Source organism: Callospermophilus lateralis, chromosome 15 (genome assembly GCF_048772815.1).
Source record: "Callospermophilus lateralis isolate mCalLat2 chromosome 15, mCalLat2.hap1, whole genome shotgun sequence".
Classification (NCBI taxonomy): domain Eukaryota; kingdom Metazoa; phylum Chordata; class Mammalia; order Rodentia; family Sciuridae; genus Callospermophilus; species Callospermophilus lateralis.
Genome location: NC_135319.1, coordinates 79,830,050 through 79,851,222, shown reverse-complemented (window position 1 = coordinate 79,851,222; position 21,173 = coordinate 79,830,050). Strand labels below are relative to the sequence as shown.

The following is a 21,173-nucleotide window of genomic DNA, read 5'->3' as shown; positions in this document are numbered from 1 at the left end:
CCAGCAACTCAGGAGGCTGAGGAAGAAGGATCACAAGTGCAAGGCCAGCCTCAGCAATTTAGAAACACCCTATCTCAGAGTAAGAAGTAAAAAGGATTTAGGAATGTAGCTCAGTAGTAAAGGATCCCAGTGTTCAATCACAAGTACAAAAAAAAAAGTTTATTAAAAAGTATAATAATGTCAATATTGATACCACACTTCCAAGACAATTTATTATTAAAAAATTGAAATCCAGGCATAAAAGTACTTCCAGTAGTACAAGAAGTGTAAATGCTAAAATTATAAGGCTGTTTGTGATATTTCCAATAATTGTTAACTTGAAGTAACTAGATAATCTGAGACAAATTTTAAAAAAAAAATTTAATGTTTACAAACACTGAGGAGCAAGAAAGTGAAGAACTATTGTACCAGGATGTGAATCCCAGGGTATTGAGTCATTTGGAGACTTGGAGACTCAATAATCCAAGGGCTCATAATCGGGAGTCAAGGTTGAGAACAGTTATTTCAGGAAGGAAGGAAGGAAGGAAGGAAGGAAGGAAGGAAGGAAGGAAGGAAGGGAGGGAGGGAGGGAGGGAGGGAGGGACGGAGGGAGGGAGGGAGGGAGGGAGGGAGGGAGGAAGGAAGGAAGGAAGGAAGGAAGGAAGGAAGGGACGGAGGGAGGGAGGGAGGGAGGGAGGGGTAGAGTCTAGGCCAACCAAAGGTCTGTGAGCTAGCTAAATACTTCTCTCTTGGGGTTAGAAGCTCAAAGACACTCGGAAATATAGTCATGGAAGGTCTTCCAGATCCTATACACCTATATTGAACCATACTCATCTCTGAAAATGATAAAAATACTACTGCCCCTAGGCACATAGCAGAATCAAATTCTCTTTTTTAAAATGATTTCATCCTAGGTATCAGGCCACCTATGAATAGATTTGCAAATATAGTATCTGATACAAAATAAGAAATAGCTAGGCGCTGGGCTGGGGTTGTGGCTCAGCAGAAGAGTGCTTATCTAGCACATTCAAGGACCTGGTTGGATCCTCAGCACCACATAAAAATAAATAAATTAAAGGTATTGTGTTCAACTGCAATTAAAAAATAATTTTTTTTTAAATGGCTAAGCGCAATAGCACACACCTGTAATCCTGGTTGCTTGGGAGGCTGAGTCAGGAGGATCAAGATTTCAAGGTCAGCCCCAGCAACTTAGAGAGGCCCTAAGCAACTCAACAAGACCCTGTCTCGAAATAAAATATTTTAAAAAGGGCTGGTGATGTGTCTTAATGATCGAGCATCCCTGGGTTCAATCCGTGGTAAAACAAAAATTAAAAATGACCAAACGTGAAAACAGATAAAGAATCAAAAACACAAACCAGCAGAAACAAAGGATGATAGAAAAAGAGCCATGAGAATTCAGATGGTATCAAAGAGAAGGTATAGACCTTCAAAGAACAATACTTATTATATTTAAGGACATAGCAGGCAAGATTCAGACTCTGCCTTAAAAATTGAGAACTATAAAAGACACTTAGAGATTATAACAGATAAGATTAAGAATTTAGTATGAAAAAGTAGAACTAAAAAAACACAATGAAAATGCAAAAAAAAAAAAAATTATCCCAAACAGATGAGATTCACAGTGAATTAGACAAAGTAGAAACGGGAAAGATGAACTGAGAAGTAGGTGAGGAATGTATTAAAAAGTATAAGAGATATAAAAAATATGGTACCAGTGAAGTTGAGAGAGAAATGGAGAAGAAGCAATGTTTAAAGAGTAAGAGTTGAACTTTCTGAATCCCTGCAAACTGATAAATAAGAATAAAAATAACTACATACATCATGGCAAACAAAAGCAAATAAGTTAGAAAGTAAAAGAGATACAAGAAGAAACTGAACTCTAAATGTTATATATCTTTTAAGGAAACTGAACAATTAAAATATTTCAAATGCACACAAAAAAAAAATCCAGTCAATTGTCTACCATGATGAACAACGTGATTATGGGAAAAACATGTAGTTTTTAAACAGAATCTTTAAAAAGCCCCTAACAATGTGTAACATAGGGATGTATGAGATTATTTTAAAATTAAGAACCTGTCAATGACATATGACATATGAAAATCCAAATTACAAAGTGATATTTAATACACTTAAAACCAACAAAAGATGTATATCCAGAATACTAAAATAAATTACTACAAATAATTTTTAAAAAACAGAATTCAGTGGAAATAAAAATCACAGAAAACTTGAAAGACTACAACTTCGTAAAGAGAGAGTTCAATTGATGATTAAAAACATGTACTATTTTAAGGATAAACATGTTAAGCTTTCAAGAACAAAAGAACTTCTTTAAATAACATAATTACATATCCATCAGAAATGTTAAAATTAAACTATTTTGAACATCGAATATAGGCAAGATTGTGGAACATCAAGAAAACTCATGAAGCCCTGTGAACAATAGTACATTTTGTATAATCATTCCACATGAGATAAAAATATGGATATCAACAATACATGAATGTATAAACTTGTGAACCTGAAGACATATACATGAATGTTTATAAAACATCAATGGTAATGATTAAAACAGAAAAACAAAACTTGTGATTCCATATAGGAAAACAGAAGAATAAATGAATGAGGTATCTTACAATGATTTATCCTACAATATTGAAAAGGATCAAATTTCAGCTATGTGGGTTCAGTTACATGGGATGACTCCGAAAACATCATGTTAAATAAAGGATACTAGTAATTAAAAATATATCTATATTGCATTTTGCATCTTTTTATGCATACAAAGGAGAGTAATGAATTTAAGCATAAAAAATCTCATTGATGTGATTCCATATTACATACTCAACTAACATTTAAGAAACCTTGTCAAGTTTTAGTGTAATATCAAAGAATAGCCATAATTACCTAAAAAAAAAAGTTGTTAAAAAAAAAAAAAAACTTCCTTTTCCACCAATCATTCGCATGAGACCAGATACTTTTACTTATTTCAACCAACCTAATGTATCATAAACAGACTGAATGCAAAAGCAGGTATGAGAACACAGCTATCTTCTATTCAAAAGTCAGATGTTAAAGATATTTGTAAAACAATATCATTTGTTTATGTTTTGTTTGATACAATACTTATTTTTCAATTAACATGCAAAATTTATGTTAACAGATAATATATTTGTAATTGTTTCATATTATTTAATAAATAATTATTTTTAAATGTCTCATTTTGTTTTTAATACAATCAATATTGCCTAATGTAATTTACATATAAAAAAGCTCTTTCAGATATGGACCCACAATAATTTTTAAGAGTATAAATGGACCTCAAGACCAAAAACTTTGAGGAAGATTGACCTCTGGGATTCACTCAACTAGGGTCAGTCCAGATATTAATTGGTCAGCTTGGGGCTCCACTATCATGTGGGAAATGCAAATTTGTGCTCCACACCAGTATGTGACTCTGGTGTGGCATGTAAATTCTCTAGGTATCTTTCTTACACAGAACTCTGAGGAGAGAAATCCTGATTCTTCAGGATTATGTCTACTCCTTACATTCAGGGAATAGGTAGGGACTCCAGTATTCTGTATTTAGAAAGAGGTCTTGGTTCCAGCTTTGCACCTTACTTGAGTATAAAAAAATCATATTTCTGCAGTATAACACAGCAACCCAGCATAGATTCAGAAGACTCTCACTTGGCTTTAACTTACATTTCTGTTTCTGGTCATTAGGGATAATTCATTTCTTTCTTTATCTCAAACTCAGCTATATATCTTCTCATTTTTAATACTCAATTTTACCGATCATTTCTAGTATCTCTGGAGTGGACAGAGTCCATACTAGCTGTTGTCATGTAATTTACCTGCTATTTTCCATACGTGTGCACAGACAATATTGCACAAAATGAGGATATTGTATCCTAGAGGATAAATACATATATTTTGGTGCAAATGGGACATTAATAAAACCAGTCCCATTTATGAAAACTAAAAACAATGTGACTACCAAAAAGTACAATGCACTCTACATTCTCTGGCTGCAATGTATAACAACAGAACATCCTAAAAAAATAATAGCTTAATGTCTTTGAAGTTAACAAAATTCTTTATATAAAAACTAGTAAAAAATTAAACCAGCTGGGCATGGTGGTGCATGCCTCTAATCCCAGCAGCTCCAGAGGCTGAGGCAGAAGGATCACAAGTTCAAAACGAGCCTCAGCGAAAGCAAGGCACTAAGCAAGCACTCAGTGATACCCTGTCTTTAAATAAAATACAAAATAGGGCTGAGGATGCAGATCAGTGGTCGAGTGCCCCTGAGTTCAATTGCCAGTCTCCCCGGCACCCCCACCCCAAAAAAAGAAACCAAAATTGAAACTACTGATAAAGCATTTTTCATATATAAAAACAAACTAAAATGAATATAATTAGCATAGCCTCTACTGAATCAATTCAAGCCTCTACTGAATCAAGTCAAAATATATATAATACAGTATTTCTAGAATATGCAGTTTTAAGAATTTTTCAATACAAAGGAAATTTAATTTTCATTAGCTAAATATTAAATATTGGTACTTTAATATTTAGAATTTAAAATAATAGTATAAAGCTCACTAATATGAGTACACACAAGTTTCCAAATTGACAATACAAAGCATGAGAAGAAGTTTTCAGTGTGAAAATAGTGCCTCAACTTTCATTTGTAAATTATCCTTAGTAGAAAAGTGATAATATTTATTAAATAAAAAATAACCTTATAAAATAGGTAAAGGGCATTCATTTTTTTATAAAAGAAACTGAGGTGGATGTTCACTCCAACACTAATTAGGTTGTAACCTTAGACAAACAAACTTTTGCAAGCTTCAATTTCCTTTATAATAAAATGGGGATAAAATGGAACCTACTTCACAGAATTTATTCTTTTAATAAGAATTAAAAGAATTCTTATTAAAAGAGACAGATGTTTAACATGTCTCAATGTTGGTTTGCTTGATGATGATGATAATGGTGGAATAAAGAAAAAAAATAAATAAAAATAAAGAGAAGAGACCATGTTTGCAGCTGCCAAATATCAAAGCAAGACCAAAAAAAAGAAAATTATTTCAGAAAGAGATTACACTGAAATGTTTTCGATCATTTATCATTTTTCCCTAGATGTTAAAATGCTCAACTATACAAAAACAGCCACTGCACTGGAGCAACCAGAATGAATCAAATTGACATAGCAGCATATAGCAGTGATTCATTTTGTAACACACATGCATTCCAAATGAGTCCATATTTTGATAAAACACCTACACATTTACCAGATATGTTTTCTAAATTAAAATGTTAAATATTACTGTAATTTATTTCTTCATAGAAGTTTAAGGTAGAAGACACTAGGAGACTATTTATTTCATCTCCTGATATTTCAAGATAATTTTAAGTAATAAATATAGAAGACTAACCAAAATAAACTGTTTAAATGCATTCTCTTTCTTGGACATATATATCTGCTTCTTCTTACAATTGTTTTCACTTGTAATTATTATATCCTACATCTTACTTTGATAACATTTTCCTTATTGTGTCCTTCTTTTTTTAACTAACAATCCCAACAATTCTATGTGTACAAGGGACTATTCATACCATCTAGAGTTAAGACCATCAAACTTTGTTACACCTGATGTCAAGGTAATACTCAAGTGAAGATCATGAACTACTCTAAACTTCTAAAAATCAGCCTCGAGTGTGAATAGCACTGTTAAAAGAGCTAGAGGATTCACAAAAGTTCTTAGAGATGAATAGTGATCAGATAACAAATTAACCCTAAACACTCCACAGACAGTGTGTAGTCTTCCACTTGATGACTTAGTATTAAAGATGACTAAAGAAGTTAAATTAAGTGCTAAGGAAGCAGACATTTCTCATGGAAAGGTATACTAACTCCTGCAGCAACCAACCTTAAAAGAGTAATAGTTTAACACAATACAAGTTGCTGAAAACACTGTCCAGCTTGTGGTGAAGGTTGAGTTAGCGAAAAGGATTCAGGCTGTTTCAAACTATTCCAAATTCTCTTGGCCCTCATTTTCCTCTCTGTTGAACAACTGGGGAAACAAAGGCTATATGGCACGCGAAGGAGCTTTGCGGAGAGGCAGAATTAGAAGTGGTGAAAATTACTTTAGCCTATTGGGCAGAATCCAATAACATGATTTCTAATCCAACTCTAACAGAAGCTGGTAAGTATAGTCACAGTTGTACTCAGAAAGTGTTCACAAGTAACAAATGAAATTCTCTCTGGAACAATTATGACGGATGAGGTGTTAGCTACAGGAAGCCCGATGGTAAGCTAACACAAATTATACAAATTCAGAGAGACAAGTCTAAAATCCAAGGATTTTAAATTCAACAAGTCATACTATAAAAGAACTCCAACGTTTATCTGATATAGAAGTTTTGTACAAGTTGGATTTCTTAACATCAGAGTACCACTCTGGAGAATAAGAATGAGGAGCAACCAATATGGATTCATATTGAGCGAACTTAAACTGGCCCGTAGTTTTAGTAGTGTGCTTTCTGAACTGATATTTTGAGATTTGTAGCTTTTGATGCATTATAGGCACTCACTGAATAAAGTTTGCAAAATAATATGAACATAGGAATCCCAAAGTATTTTATTTCTTAGACAACAAGGCCATTTGGCTCATCAGCAAAAATAAAGCATTAATCCTATCTGAAGTTGCAACTGAAATGCCTAAATTGATCCATAAAAATCTTAGCAATACTTAATGTTACTATATGAAGACTGTCTTCACCAGATGCTTATCCAATTGTGCTTATAAAACTGACAATCTATGTGCAAATTATGTGTAATAGAAAAAGGCAAGACATATAGCAAATGATTCTTCCTCTGTATTCTTATATAACAAATTAATATATATTAAGGCACAGAAATGAAAGAATTTCCTTTCTACTATTCCCAGTATAGAAGGTTTTAAAAATGATAGGAGTAATTAGGAAAAATAAAAGTCCTGAGATGTATTCTTTTTCACACATAAGAAGTTCCTGCTAAGGGCCAAAAAATTTCCAGAAAAGAAGGTACAAGGTTTACCTTTCTAAAATGAAAAGGACATTGGCATCATCTTCTATCTGCCCTCCTTATTCTTCCACCCAAAACATACTTGATACAACACAGTAGAAAAATACACGTAATAATCTTAGACACTGCTGGACTAAATGTAACTCAGAAAAAAGCTCAGGAAGAATCTCCTATGGCAATATTTCTCCAAGTGCATCGAGGATTATCATTTCACAATCACTTAGAGTATTTGTTAGTAAAACAGGATTGTGGTCCCATGGTTTCAGTCATCATATTCCAGAATATTATTCTGCACACTGATTTTGAAAACCAATGTCTTAAACCTAACATAAATAGCTAAGAAGTGTGACATCAGTAAAAAAAAGAAAAGGAATGAGGAAGACAAAAGAGGATTCAATCATAAATTAAGTTATTCAATTAAAAACCTGCTAAGCAATATTGCCATGTATGCTAGGGAATCATTTTTGTAATTCCAGATGGCTTTTTAAAGCTTATATTCAGTTTACTGTGGATAAAAAGTAAATGGTTCTGGATCAAACCATCAATTTTGACAAATCTACCAACAAAATAGCTAACTATACCATCAATATATTTTTACCAGAAATTAACAAAATCCTCTAAGTTCTCATATAAAAACAATGACATAATAAAAGGTTTTTAGTAGGTAGAGGACATACTCATTGATTAGGTCACTGGTTCTCAACAGACATAAAGGTATGGGTAACAATTAGCTCCATAATGGTGGAATTCTAATAAATTTTACCAAAAGGACTGAAAAAGAGATGAGAACTGGTAGACATCCTAAATGCACACAGTGATCCAACAAATCAAAATAAGCAACACAAATTCTCCATGATTTAAAATATCATGATAGGTGTTTAAGTAGGCGAAAATAAACCAAAAACCTTTATGATTTATTATTTAAGCCATTTTCCATGTAAACACAAAGTAGTTTTGCATGTTTATAATACACACCGAATTTTCTAAGAATACAACTATGATATACATAAAATCTATAACATATAATTTTATTCAAGAAATAAATTCAAGAATTTAACCAAGAAATATTCATCTTTTCAAAAAATTCCATCACAAATAATGTGTTGTTCATAGTATGCACTATATACATTTTTGAGTATCTAATGTATCCAAAAAAATTGAAGACTTTTTTAAAAAGACCAAGAACCATATATTATTAAATTAATGACAATTTATGAATGGTACCAAATATCATGAAAAGGGGATTAAAATTATGTTATAATATTCTTATCCTGTGTAATTTTAAGATTTTATAATATCATCATAGAAAATCTAGGTGGCAGATGTTACATATTAAAATTATTTATTTGAAGTTACCAATTGTTACTCAGTAGGGGACTCTGACAATGTTCCCAGAAGTCTATAACATAAGTTGATTGGCTTTTGTCAATATCTTTCCCAATCTAATCCCTATCTTTTAGAAATTAATAGTCTTCAAGATCTTTAAGTACTAGAAAGTAAAGGTATGTTTTAACATGTGGTGGGATTCCAGGACAGAAGATATATTTTCCAGGAACTTTCATTACAATCATGTCCATATCTGAAACTAGGGAATTATTTTGGCAACTGCACTTACAAATAAGATTCAACTCACTTCTGAGAATATCCCTTTTTTCTCCATTTCAACAGTTTATTTGTGTCAGCATGAGATTCCTCCTTCTGATTTACCATCTGAGTAGGTCCACAGTGAACAGAAGTTTCCAGGTCCTTCCTCCTCTTGACCTTTTTTACCTTAATGGCTGTTTCTCCATAGGTCAGGAAGCCAATATGAAATATCTGCCAGATGCTACATATATCCATTTCATACTCAGGGAAAGGGAAAATGACTACAGAGTGGATGTCTAGACCCACTGGGCTCACTGAAAGAGTTTTGAACTATTACTCATTTATCCATTTATCCCCTGGTCTCCATAAGCTCCTATTGTAACAAGAGGCTAGGACTAGACATCCTTTAAATGCAAATAGCACTCCATAAATTTTAAGATAAATAATTGTGAAAATCCATAAAGTTCTAGAAATTGCTAGTCCATTTCCACTGAGATCTACTAATCTAATAAATTAATGTTTTGTTTGAACAAAATAACTCTGGTGTAAATTAGATATTTTCTGGTAATTAAAAATACGTTAAATAAAAATTGAGTGTCCAAGGCAGAAGAATGAAACTAGACCCCTACCTCCCACAAGTTAAAAAAAGGAACTCAAAATTACTATAGATTTAAATGTAAGCCCTGAAACTACTAGAAGGAAAAGAGAAAACCCTTCAGGAGATTGGCATAGACAAAGATTTTTTTGGAAAAGACCTCCAAAACACAGAAAACAGAAGCAAAAATGAAAAATGGTATAACATCAAATGCAAAAGATTTGAAGGAGCAAAGGAAACAATCAACATTGTGAAATCACAACCTACAGAATGAGAGAAAATATTTGCAAACTACACATATAATAAGGGGTTGATATTCAAAAAATTTAAGGAACTAAAAACTCAATAGCAAAAAATCAAATAACCCAGTAAAAAATAGGCAGTAGACCTTAACAGACAAATGGCCAACACAAATTTGAAAAAATACTCAACATCATTAATCATCAGGGAAATACAGATGAAAACCACATTAAGATATTACTGCACTCCAGTAGGAATATCTGTTATCAAAAACACTAATGATAACAAGTCCTGAATAGGAATGTAGAATAAAGGGAACCCTTGCACACTGTTTGTGGAAATGTAAATAGTAGAGTGACAGTGGAAAACAGTATACAATTGCCTCACAAAATTAAAAATACAACTACCATATGATTCAGCAATCCCACTACTGACTATACACCCAATGAAATGAAATCAGTAGGTCAAAGACACATCAGCATGATGAAGACACATCCCATATTCCTTGCAGCACTATTCACAATAGCCAAGAACTGATAACAACCTATGTAACCAAATTAATAGATGAAGAAAAATTTGGTATATATACACAATGAAATAGTCTTCAGCAACTAAAAATTATAAAATGCTATCATTTGCAACAAATGGATATAACTGGAGATCACTATAAGTGAAATAAGCAAGGTACAGAATGATGAGTACCATACAATCTCGCTCATACATGACATATAAATAAAATTTGATCTCACAGAAATTGAAAATATAATGGTAATTACAAGAGACTGGGAAAGTAGTGGGGAGGAATAGGGAAAGTTTTATTAATAGGAATTAAGTGGAACCTAGAGAGGAGTAAGAAGTTCTGGCATGCCACTGCACCATAGGGTAACTACCAATAATGACTGTGTGCTGCATCTCCCCCCTCACCCTGCCAAAATAAAAGGATTTTGAAAGCTTTTGTCAAACAGAAGCAATAAATGAGAAGATAGGCATGTTTAATTTGATTATACAATGTATACATGTATCAAAACATCGCATGGTGCCCCATTAATATATACGATTTTTAATGCTTTTTTGCATTGGCTAAATAATAAGTTTAAGATTTTAAAAAGTGTATGAGACAAGGTTTATTTGGTAGGCTTATCCAGAAACATGGTTTATGTTTAGTTTCATTTTTTTACATGCATTAAATGTTAACATAAAATTTCTGAACAGTATTTTCTGAAATATTAATGTAATGCCTTAAGATACATATTAACGGGGCTGAACAACTTTTTTTTAAGAGAGAGAATTTTTTTAATATTTATTGTTTTTTTAGTTTTTTCGATGGACACAACATCTTTATTTTACTTTTATGAGGTGCTGAGGATCGAACCCAGTGCCCTACGCATCCGCTACCACTTGAGCCACATCACCAGCCCAACTGAACAACTTTTTTAAAGAGACAGAATCTTGCTATGTTGCCCAGGATAGCCCTAAACTCTTGGACTCAAACAATCCTCCTGCCTCAGTCTCTTTAATAACTGGGACCATAGGTGCATACCACTGCAACTCACTTAAACAGATATTTAATTGAATGAATTAATGTTATTTTGAAGAACAGTAACAATTCAAATGTCTTATCCATCAGCCCTTGAAAATAAATGTGTGTTTCCCTTTCCAATTGCCAGTTTTTCAGCCAAACAGCTTCCAGTCCCATTGAAGATTAAAGTAGGGGAATATTCATCATATGTATTGCTGAGTTGGTATAGGCACTTCCTCAGAGGAACCCAGCTTCCATTTTTATTGATGGGCTCTAGAAATCAAGGTCCAGGTCAGATCCACAGAGTGAAGGTCTTAGTTTTCCACTAGGGCAGCTGATATCAATATTCTACTTACTGGCTAGTGGTTTGGGCTTTTTCCTGGTGATAAAACTAAATAATAATCTAATTTGCTAGACATTTTCCTCATCCTTTAGAACTCTTAGTCATTACCATAAATCCCTGCCAACCAAGACCTTCTGGTGGCCATCTATCAAGGTAATTATACCTATATTTAAGAGTTAAATACTATCACCTAGTCTCTAGTCTTCTGAAATCCTGACATATCTTTTGACACTAGGGCAACATATTCTACTATACATTAGTAAAGAGAATAGCCACAGCTGAGTTTCAAAGACTATGGAGTTCCCCTTACTATTGCACTCACTCCCCATTGTCCTAATGAAGAAAATACCTGAAAGACCTTTCAGAAAATATAGTTATTTAATGGGTCCGATGGTTTGAATGTTCCTACCAAAATTCATGGTGAGATTTAATCTCCATTGTGAAGTATTAAGAAATGGGACCCTTAAGAGATGATTAGGTCATAGAGGCTCTACCCTCATGAGTGGATTAATCCATTTGTGGATTAACAGATCAATAGGTTAATGTATTATCTCAAGAGTGAATCTGTTACAAAAACCAGTTTGGATCTGTCTCTTGTATGTTCCTTCCACTTTGGCCATGTTATGCCCTGTGCCATCCTGAAACTCTGCAGAGAGTCCCCACAAATAAGAAGGTCCTCACATTATGTGTCCCTTCAACCTTGGACCTCCAAGTCTCCAGAGCCATGAATTGAACAAACCTTCATTATTATAAAATTCCACAGAAGGGGCAAAGGATGTTCTGGAAGAGGACAAACATCTTACAAAACATAACCTTCATGTAAAACTTTGCATTGTATACAGGGAAAAGGAAGTTGCTCTATTCTAGCAAAAGTCAAAGACTCTTCTTCCAACTAGTATTTTTCATAAGAAGCTGAAGATTTCAAGTTTTGAAGTCATATTCAGGAGCATCCCCATTAAAGGTCTCAAAGTCCTATTCTTCTTTTCAGGCAGACTTTGGCATAAAAAATCTGTCATGACTGAGGCTCTAGTTTAATTTATTATTAAATTCTGGGCATGATTAGCAACAAATTCTGCCCTCTGGCTGCAGAAGATGAAAATCTTTAAATGCTATCATTGAAGACCTGCTGATATTCACAGCATGCCCTTAGTTAATGAAAATCTCTTTCTTCAAGGCTTTTCAGCATCTAACAAAAGCCAGCCAAGTTTACAGCCTTTATGATTAGTAACCCTCATACTTTTCAAGTGTTAAAGCTACTACATAAACCCTAGTGCTTTTTCAAACTATGTGTTATTATCCCAAGTGACCACACTTAAGATTCTCAATAATTATGATACTATAGCACATTGGAATAATTTGTGCAGAGCAGTGATTTAAACCATGGTCTCTGACTGCCTTTTGGCTGTGTTTGCGCTGCGAACTTCCTTGCCAAGGTGAAGATCAGGATGGCCCAGTTGCTATGGTGATGCTGGCCTGAGGAGGTTCCCTGCAAAGGCCTAGAACTGTATCAGTCAGGACCTTGAGCTCAGACACCAACTCCCAGGGATAGAGAATTCTGAGCATAACAAGTGGCCCTAATGTCTCACCAGTCCTGCATCCTTCAGATTGCCTGCTTTGCCGAAACTTTCCCTCAAATAACCTTTTGATGAAAACTATATAATAAACATGCTGAACTAGCTCTGAGTCATTCATCCCCCATCATTGGTATTCCATTTATCTCCTCTTTATAAAAATGTACTCTTGTCATTCAGAACTACACATTTTCTAAATTTCATATATAAGTAAACCAAAGTAACTCTCCATTATATAAGATTATAAGCTAATAAATTAAAATTCTGGTTGTTTTGTTTAATCGATAAACAAAAATGTTACTAATACACCACATTAAGAAAGGAATACGATTATGGATGGTTATATGGTTATATCATACATGTAAAATTTTAGTAAAAATTGTTTTTACTATTATGGTAGAAACTCATATATTTATCAATATATAGTACTGTTACTACAGTACTGCTCATATGGTATACAGAAATTATTTTCATTGCTGCATACTATATCCAATCAATACAGAATTTGGTCAAGAGAAACAATGTTGTTTATGACCAAAACCTGATACATAATTTGAGAGAATGGGGGAGGACAATAAACAGTGTCAATGTAGGGTTCTTGATAAACATTTCTTAAGAATTTAAAGATGGTGATGGCAGACCATTAAACTAAGTGCGATGTCTAAGCACAGGACTATGCAGATTCACAGACCACACACCCATAAAGTTGGCTCTGTTTATGACAATCAGGTTTTAGTGTTGCAAAATAGTGGAGGCATCCTTCTGACTTAGAGCATATGACTGATTCAGATCCACTGATTTAAAACAAAACTGCCTTTCTTAGTAGGAACTGCCCTAAGAGCTAAAATGCATTGATCTCACTTTTAACTTCAAACACTATGGAGAAGGCAAAAAAAAAAAAAAAGAAAGAAAGAAAGAAATGGTTGTGTTCACCTGCTCTAAATTAGAAAACCCCTGATCCTTGAGTGGCTAATCAAAGACATAATCATCCTACTTGAAACATTTATGATAATTCTAGAGCAATAATATATTTGTTTTAAATAAAAATAAAACATTTTCTGCGGTTAACACATTCTTTAAATATAACTTTTTATGTATTTATAATTTTGAAGATTTCTTTTTTGTTTTCCTATAATCATATACTTGTTACAGTTGAAATATTATTTTTTTCAAATATATGTGACATAAATGTATTCTATAACACAAATTCAATCCATATAAGTTCTAAGAAATCATCTGTACTTACAATTGGCACTGATCACCTTTTATTCCTTTAGTCGTGCAGAAACATTTTCCTGTGTGCAGATGACAGATATTTGCATGGCCACTGCATGTACAGGCTGTAAATCAAAACCAAAATGATACTGAGTATTCTATAACACAAACATGCAATGATATTTCAGGAACATTATTATTATTACCTGATTTTTATATAAGGTTGTTTTCTCATGCCATCCCATAAACAAGACTGCCATATAAGTTATTTTTATCTGTAAGGATGTAAATCTGCTTATTTAAAAATTCTGCAAAACTCTTCAAAAATCTTTGGTGGTATCTTAGATCTACTATGGATCCAAGTATTTCTCTAACTCTAGACCACTTTTCATTTTTGATTTGGTACATCTACTTAATGAAATGAGTTTCAAGAATTATAGCAAAAACTTCAGAATAAACAGCTTAACTTCAGAATGTATTCTACAATCCCAATGTGACCTTAGAAAATTTACTTAACCTTTCTAGGCTTAGTTTCTTCAACTAAAAAAGGAAAATGATAGTACTTAGTTCTCAGGATTGACATGAGATTTAAATGAGATAAAATTTTAAAATAATTGACATATCCAGCTCTTGATAAATGCTGCTATTACTTCTACTATTTTTACTACTCTAAACAATAACAAAATATAGCCACATATTTTATAAATAGGTATGATTTTTTGCCCTAAAATCATTCTTCAAAGCTTCTGAGATCATTTCCAGTGTAATTATTTCAGCATACTAAATGAAATATTGCATTGCATAATGGTTGCTCATGATCAATTTGCATATGAACTCAATTGAGCAGTAATCTGATTATTCAGGACACAAACCTCACATTGTATTTTGCCAATCAGTTGTAGACTAATTTCTACACACACCATCTCTCTTGCATATGACCCCTCCTTTTCATTCTGACAGGCACCATTCGGGTATTGCCATCCACTATCTCTTACTGGCACAAACACAACCATATATCAGAACTATCTTCAATTTTTTAAATATTTTTTAGTTGTCAGTAGACCTTTATTTTATTTATTTATATGTGGTGCTAAGGATTGGACCCAGTGCCTCACACTTGCTGGGAAAGTGCTATGCCACTGAGTTACAACCCCAGCCCTATCTTCAGTTTTTCTGAGTTACCATTTATACTCCAAATGATATATTCTAAAGAGACAAAGCTGATCATGTCAACAGCCCTTTCAAAAACCCTTATTGAAAACTTGTACACCATTAACTACCTAAACCAATCAACTGATAAAAACAAAATAATACGGACTAGACAAACATATGTAAAAATGAGCTGATTCAAATTTTCCCAATATTCAACTTTTTGTTATTTTTTTCTTAAATATCAATAGAACTCCAATGTGTATGCTAATGGTTAGCAATTGCAAAAAAAAATCAGATAATTATATCAGTATTTTGACCAATTCTCCAAAACACAATGAATCTTGCATACCAAACTACAGTTAAATACAAGAGCAATCTGAATATTTTCCAAGAAGGAGACTAAAACAATAGTTAGAGTTTCTCAACCTGGTGTGTGTGTGTGTGTGTGTGTGTGTGTGTGTGTGTGTTCTTCTTTCTTATATTCTTTTTAATTATGATATAACACCAAGATATACCTTGACATGATCACAAAAACATGAACTCAAGAAAGGAAGATTTGCTAAGAATTAGAAAAAGCCATCAGAGTTATAAATGGGATAGACCTCCCAAGAAAGTGGCTACCTGTCCTCTTACAAAGCCTAATGAGGGACTTCACATGAGCTCTTTGAAGAGCTTGAAGTTATCCCCTAGAATCCAGAGGCATATTAGAGGGGAATCTGAATTAATTGGGTAGGAGTAGCTATGACTATTAACTGAAGTGGCAGGACAGATGGGAAGGGCTATCTTGAGGAAGTTATTAGCAGTCTAGCTGAGGTCAAGAAAAATAATGTATGTTCTTCCTCTAGACAAACTGGGACTGCTGAAAATTCCAAGACTGCCTGGGAGCATTAGCAGTCTCCAGCAGAAAAAGCTGAGGAGAAAGCTGTGAGTGCAAGAAGAAAGCATGTATCACTGTCATCATGAGAACTGTACGTGGACAGGCCACGCTCTGAAGAGCCCCAAGAGATACCTATTCATGTCACATATTTGAGGAAGGATCAGCCACAAATGACAGCTATCCATCCCACATAAGACTACACAATTTTCTCCTCTCCCCTACAAAAATTAAAAAAAAAAAAAAAAAAACAGTTAAAAGCTGGGGATGAAACTCAGTGAAAGAACACATGCTTTTGAAAGTTGTTAGATCTGCTTTGCATTTATACACAGTAAATGCATGCAGTTTAAAGTGCAGTAAAACAAAATTTAACAAATTTTTTACACACAAGTAACCCTAACCGCAATCAAGATACACATTTCCATTGCTCCCGAAGGTTTTCTTATGCCCCTTCCCTGTAGCTTCCCTATTTACCCCTCACTTTAGCTGAAAACCAGATATAAGGCATTGAAAATTTTACTCTTTAAGGCCATAATAAATATTCTAAGCTTTGTGGGGCACATGTGGTTCGAAAGTAGTCATGTGTAAGATTTAAACAACAAATGAAGCTATGTTCCAATAAAACTTCTTTTATAGAAATAGAAATTTAAATTTTGTATAATTTTCACTTTATGAAATTTTCTATGTTTTTTAGCCATTTAAATTTTTTAAAATTTAGCTTATAGGCTACACAAAATCATAATGCAAACTATATTTGGCTTGTGGGCTGTAGTTTGATGATCTTCAGTAGAGATTATATTTGTTATAAAGTTTTGCATGAAGAGAATCACAAAGTTAGAATATTTGTTTCTAGCTTCTTCACTCGATGTTTTTACTTTATGTGTCAGTAATTTATCTGTTCTTATGCAATTTAAAATTTATTTATTTAAAAATGCTTCAAAAATTAGAAATAGAGGGAATTTCCTGTACCAGATAAAGGACATTTTTTAATAAAACCCACAGGTAACATCATGCTTGATAATGAAAGATTGCATTCTCTTCCTAGTATCAGGAATAAGATAGAGGTGTCTGCTTTTCCTACTTATTTTTATCATTGTACTGAATATTCTAGTCAAGATAAGAACAGAAACAAAAGTTAGCCAAATTTAAAAGGAAGAAGTAAAGCCATCACTAATCACAGATGAAATGATCTTATAAATCCAAAAAAAATATAAAAAAGTTATAACTAATAAATTAAATAAGGCAAGGTTATAGGTCATAAAATCAGTATACAAAAACCTAGTATTTCTAGATGCTATGAACTAACATGAAAATGAAATTAAGAAGACAATTCCATTTAAAATAGCATCAACAAAAATAAAATCATTGGACTCAGCAATGAGGATTTGCCTAGCATGCATAGAGCCCCAGTGCTACAAAAAATTAAATCAATTGATTTTTTTTTTTTTTTTTTTGTGTGTGTGTGTGTGTGGTACTAGGAATTGAACCCAGGGCCTTGTGCATGCAAGGCAAGCACTCTACTAACTAAGCTACATCCCCAGCCCAAACTTTTAAGACATAATTGAAGGAAAGAAGTGCAAAACATGTATCCTGAAAACTAAAATACTGTTGGAAGAAAATTAAAGACAATATAAATAAATTGAGATATCTTCTTTTCATGTAGGAAGAATTAATATTGGTAAAAGTATTGACAAATTTGATCTACAGATATAATGTAATCCCTACCAGAAACTTAATGAGAACTCTTTTCAGAAATTGAAAAGTTAGTGCTAAAATTCATATATAATTACAAGGAGCTTCATATAGCCAAAACAATATTTAAAAGAGGAATCAAGTTGGAGGAATCAGACATCTTAATTTCAAGCATTAGTCTTAATTTCAAATATTACTTCAAAGTTATGATAATAAACATATATGAGTTGGGCACACTGATACACACATGCAATTAATTTTATCCAGCTACTCAGGAGGCTGAGGAGGAGCACTATAAGGCCAGCCTTGGCAACTTAGCAAGTCCATGTCTCAAAATAAAGTTTGAAAAAAGTCTTAGTGGTTGTGCACTTGCCTAGCATGTACAAGGACCTGATGTGAATTCCCAGTATTGCAAAACGCACATGCACGTGATGCTCATGTACACACACAGATATGCACACATACATATAATACAGGCATAAATACAAAATGCATATCAATGGGATAGAATTGAGAATCCAAAAATAAACTATTAAATGTATGATGCCGGGAAAAAATAGATAAGGATGTGCAGAAGAATAGAATTGAATTCCTACTTCACACCACACACAATAATCCACTCAAAATGACTAAGAGTCCTAAAAACAGGAGCTAAATTATAAAATTATAAAGTCCTTAAAAAAGAAAACATACAAATAAATCTTTTTTATTGATTGTTCAAAACATTACAGAGCTCATGATATATCATCTTTCATACATTTGACTCAATTGGGTTATGAACTCCCATTTTTACCCCAAATACAAATTGCAGAATCACATCGGTTACACACTCACATTTTTACATAATGGCATATTAGTGACAGTTGTATTCTGCTACCATTCCTATCCCCTACTATCCCCACTCCCCTCCCCTCCCCTCCCCTCCCATCTTCCCTCTCTACCTCCTCTGCTGTTGTTCAATTCTCTCCCTTTTTTTCCTCCTCCTTTCCCCTCACAACCTCTTATCATTTTGTGTAACATTGAAGGTCTCCTACCTTTTCCATATGCTTTCCCTTCTCTCTCCTGCAAATAAATCTTTGTGAGACTGATTTTTAGATAATAGTTTTTACAGAACAAACATACATATAAGAAAGAAAAAGAAAAAATTGAACTTCATCAATATTAATAAATTTTGCGCTATAGGGGACACCATCAATAAAGTAAAAAGACAATAGATAAGGAGGGAATTTTTGTAAATCTTGTCTTATTTTATCTAGGATATAAAGAAAATTTCAGTTCAATAATAATAAGATGAATTGCTCATCTTAAAAATCCAACAAGAATCTGAATAGACAAGCTCAGAAAAAGATAAGTCAACATATTGTACATTAGAGAAAAGCAAATCAAAACTCCCCATTAGATACCACTTAACACTTCCTAGGATGATTACAATTTTAAAAAGGCTGAGAAGAATAACTGTGTGAATGTGAAGAAACTGGAACTCATGTGAATTGTTATCTGAAATATAATCTGGTACAGCTGCTCCTATAAAGAATTTGGCAATTAATAAAAATATTAAATATAGAAATAACATATGACCCAGCAGACCTACTTTTAGATACATACTCAAGAGAAATAAAAATGTATTTCCATACTAAAATTTAACATGAATGTTAACAGCAATGTTATTCATAATAGATAGCCAAAGGGAGAAACAGCCCAAATGCCCACTAACTGATAAATGGAAAAATACAATATGGTGGTATCCTAATAACTAACTATTATTTGGCAATGGAAAAGTGAATAAAGAGATGGTATATGCTAGTATATGAATGAACCTTTAAAACATTTTACTATATGAGAAAAGACAGTTACAAAAGATTACATGTTCCATAATTTCACTTATACAAAACTTCCAGAATAAAAAAAAAAATCCATGGAAACAGTGTTTTATCAATAGTCTAGAGTTGTCAGGGACAAGGCTGTGAGACAAGGGAGCAAAGGGAACAATTATGAATGAGTTTGGCTTTTGGGGGGTGGATAATTAAAAATGTTTTAAAATGAAATTATGACTATGCATAATTCTGTGGATACATTAAAAACCGTTCAATTTAAACTTTAAAACAGTGATTTTATGGTATATGAATTATCTCAAATTTTTTAAAATAATTGGTTTTGATAATTTTATATTTTTACTAGGGAATATAATATAAAATACTAGGGAACACTAAGCTTGCTAATTGCTTATGATTATTATCTTTGAAAAGAGATGATTAATAAAATGTAAATATGCATACTCCCACATATACATTTAAATAAGGTTTGTATACATATGAAGGTTTCTAAGAATTTTTTTTAAGTAGGAGATAGTTCTACGCAAATGTTTGGGTTTTTCTTCCTAAGTATTATTTAAGTAAATTTGCATAGTTTTCCTTTTGAGTTGTAAAATTAACTACGGGAATACAAGATATGAGAATTACAGAAATTCAAGATGTGCAAATGCAAGGAATAAAGGAAACTATCATGAAGAAATAAAGGGACACCTAGATAATTTGGTACTATGTAGCTTATTAAATAATAAATGAATACATCATGATATCTTTTAATATTAATCTGCTTCAAATTAATACTCTCTTATATTCATAAGTTCACTATAAAAGATGCATATTAATATTTTAAAACTTGAATATGCATTTTATTTATTTTTATGGCAAAACTTGATAATACTTATGCTTACAGAGTTTCTTAAAAGAATTATCAGTGTATAGTAACTTGAATAATTTCTGATATAAAACATGCATTAAAATACCTTTTATGTGAGCTCACTTTGAGAGAACTCCCTTATGGCACTATACTTCAGAGTAAAATAGCACAAATGCATTTTAAATTCAATTGTTTAGAATTTATACATCATGACAGTTTTTAAATTATTCTGTTGTTGTCAGCATTTGAGGCTCTTTTTTATGCTGAATAAGCACCTATGAAATCATCATGCAATGGCCTTTTGTTTGGGAAATTTTATATGACGGTGATTTTACAGCCTCGACGTATACACTAGAGGGACATAATGTGGTCACATGATATTTCTCTCCCCCATAATATAAAGTTATAATATCAAATTATAAGCAAAACTAGACAGCAAGGATTAAAAAAAAAAGATACTATAAAGGTTATTCAAACAAGTTGTACATAAAGAATACAATTTAGGAACACGAAACCCAAAAGTCATCACTGGTAGTACTTGTCTCAAGTCAGTTTACATTCCTGCACCCTTTCATTGCCACACCACTGCTCTCATAGTTATATAACAATGGCTTCTTGATCTTGAGGAAGC

At 32.8% G+C, this 21,173-nt stretch overlaps 1 protein-coding gene across 1 annotated transcript in view; it reads right to left on the bottom strand.

The window, feature by feature from the left end:
* Nucleotides 1–21,173, bottom strand: part of Atrnl1 (attractin like 1) — a 746,572-nt gene that overhangs the window by 500,926 nt on the left and 224,473 nt on the right. The window contains exon 20 of the mRNA XM_076834523.1: nucleotides 14,174–14,267. Coding sequence (XP_076690638.1) covers nucleotides 14,174–14,267 — 94 coding nt within the window. The remainder of the gene's footprint in view (nucleotides 1–14,173; nucleotides 14,268–21,173) is intronic.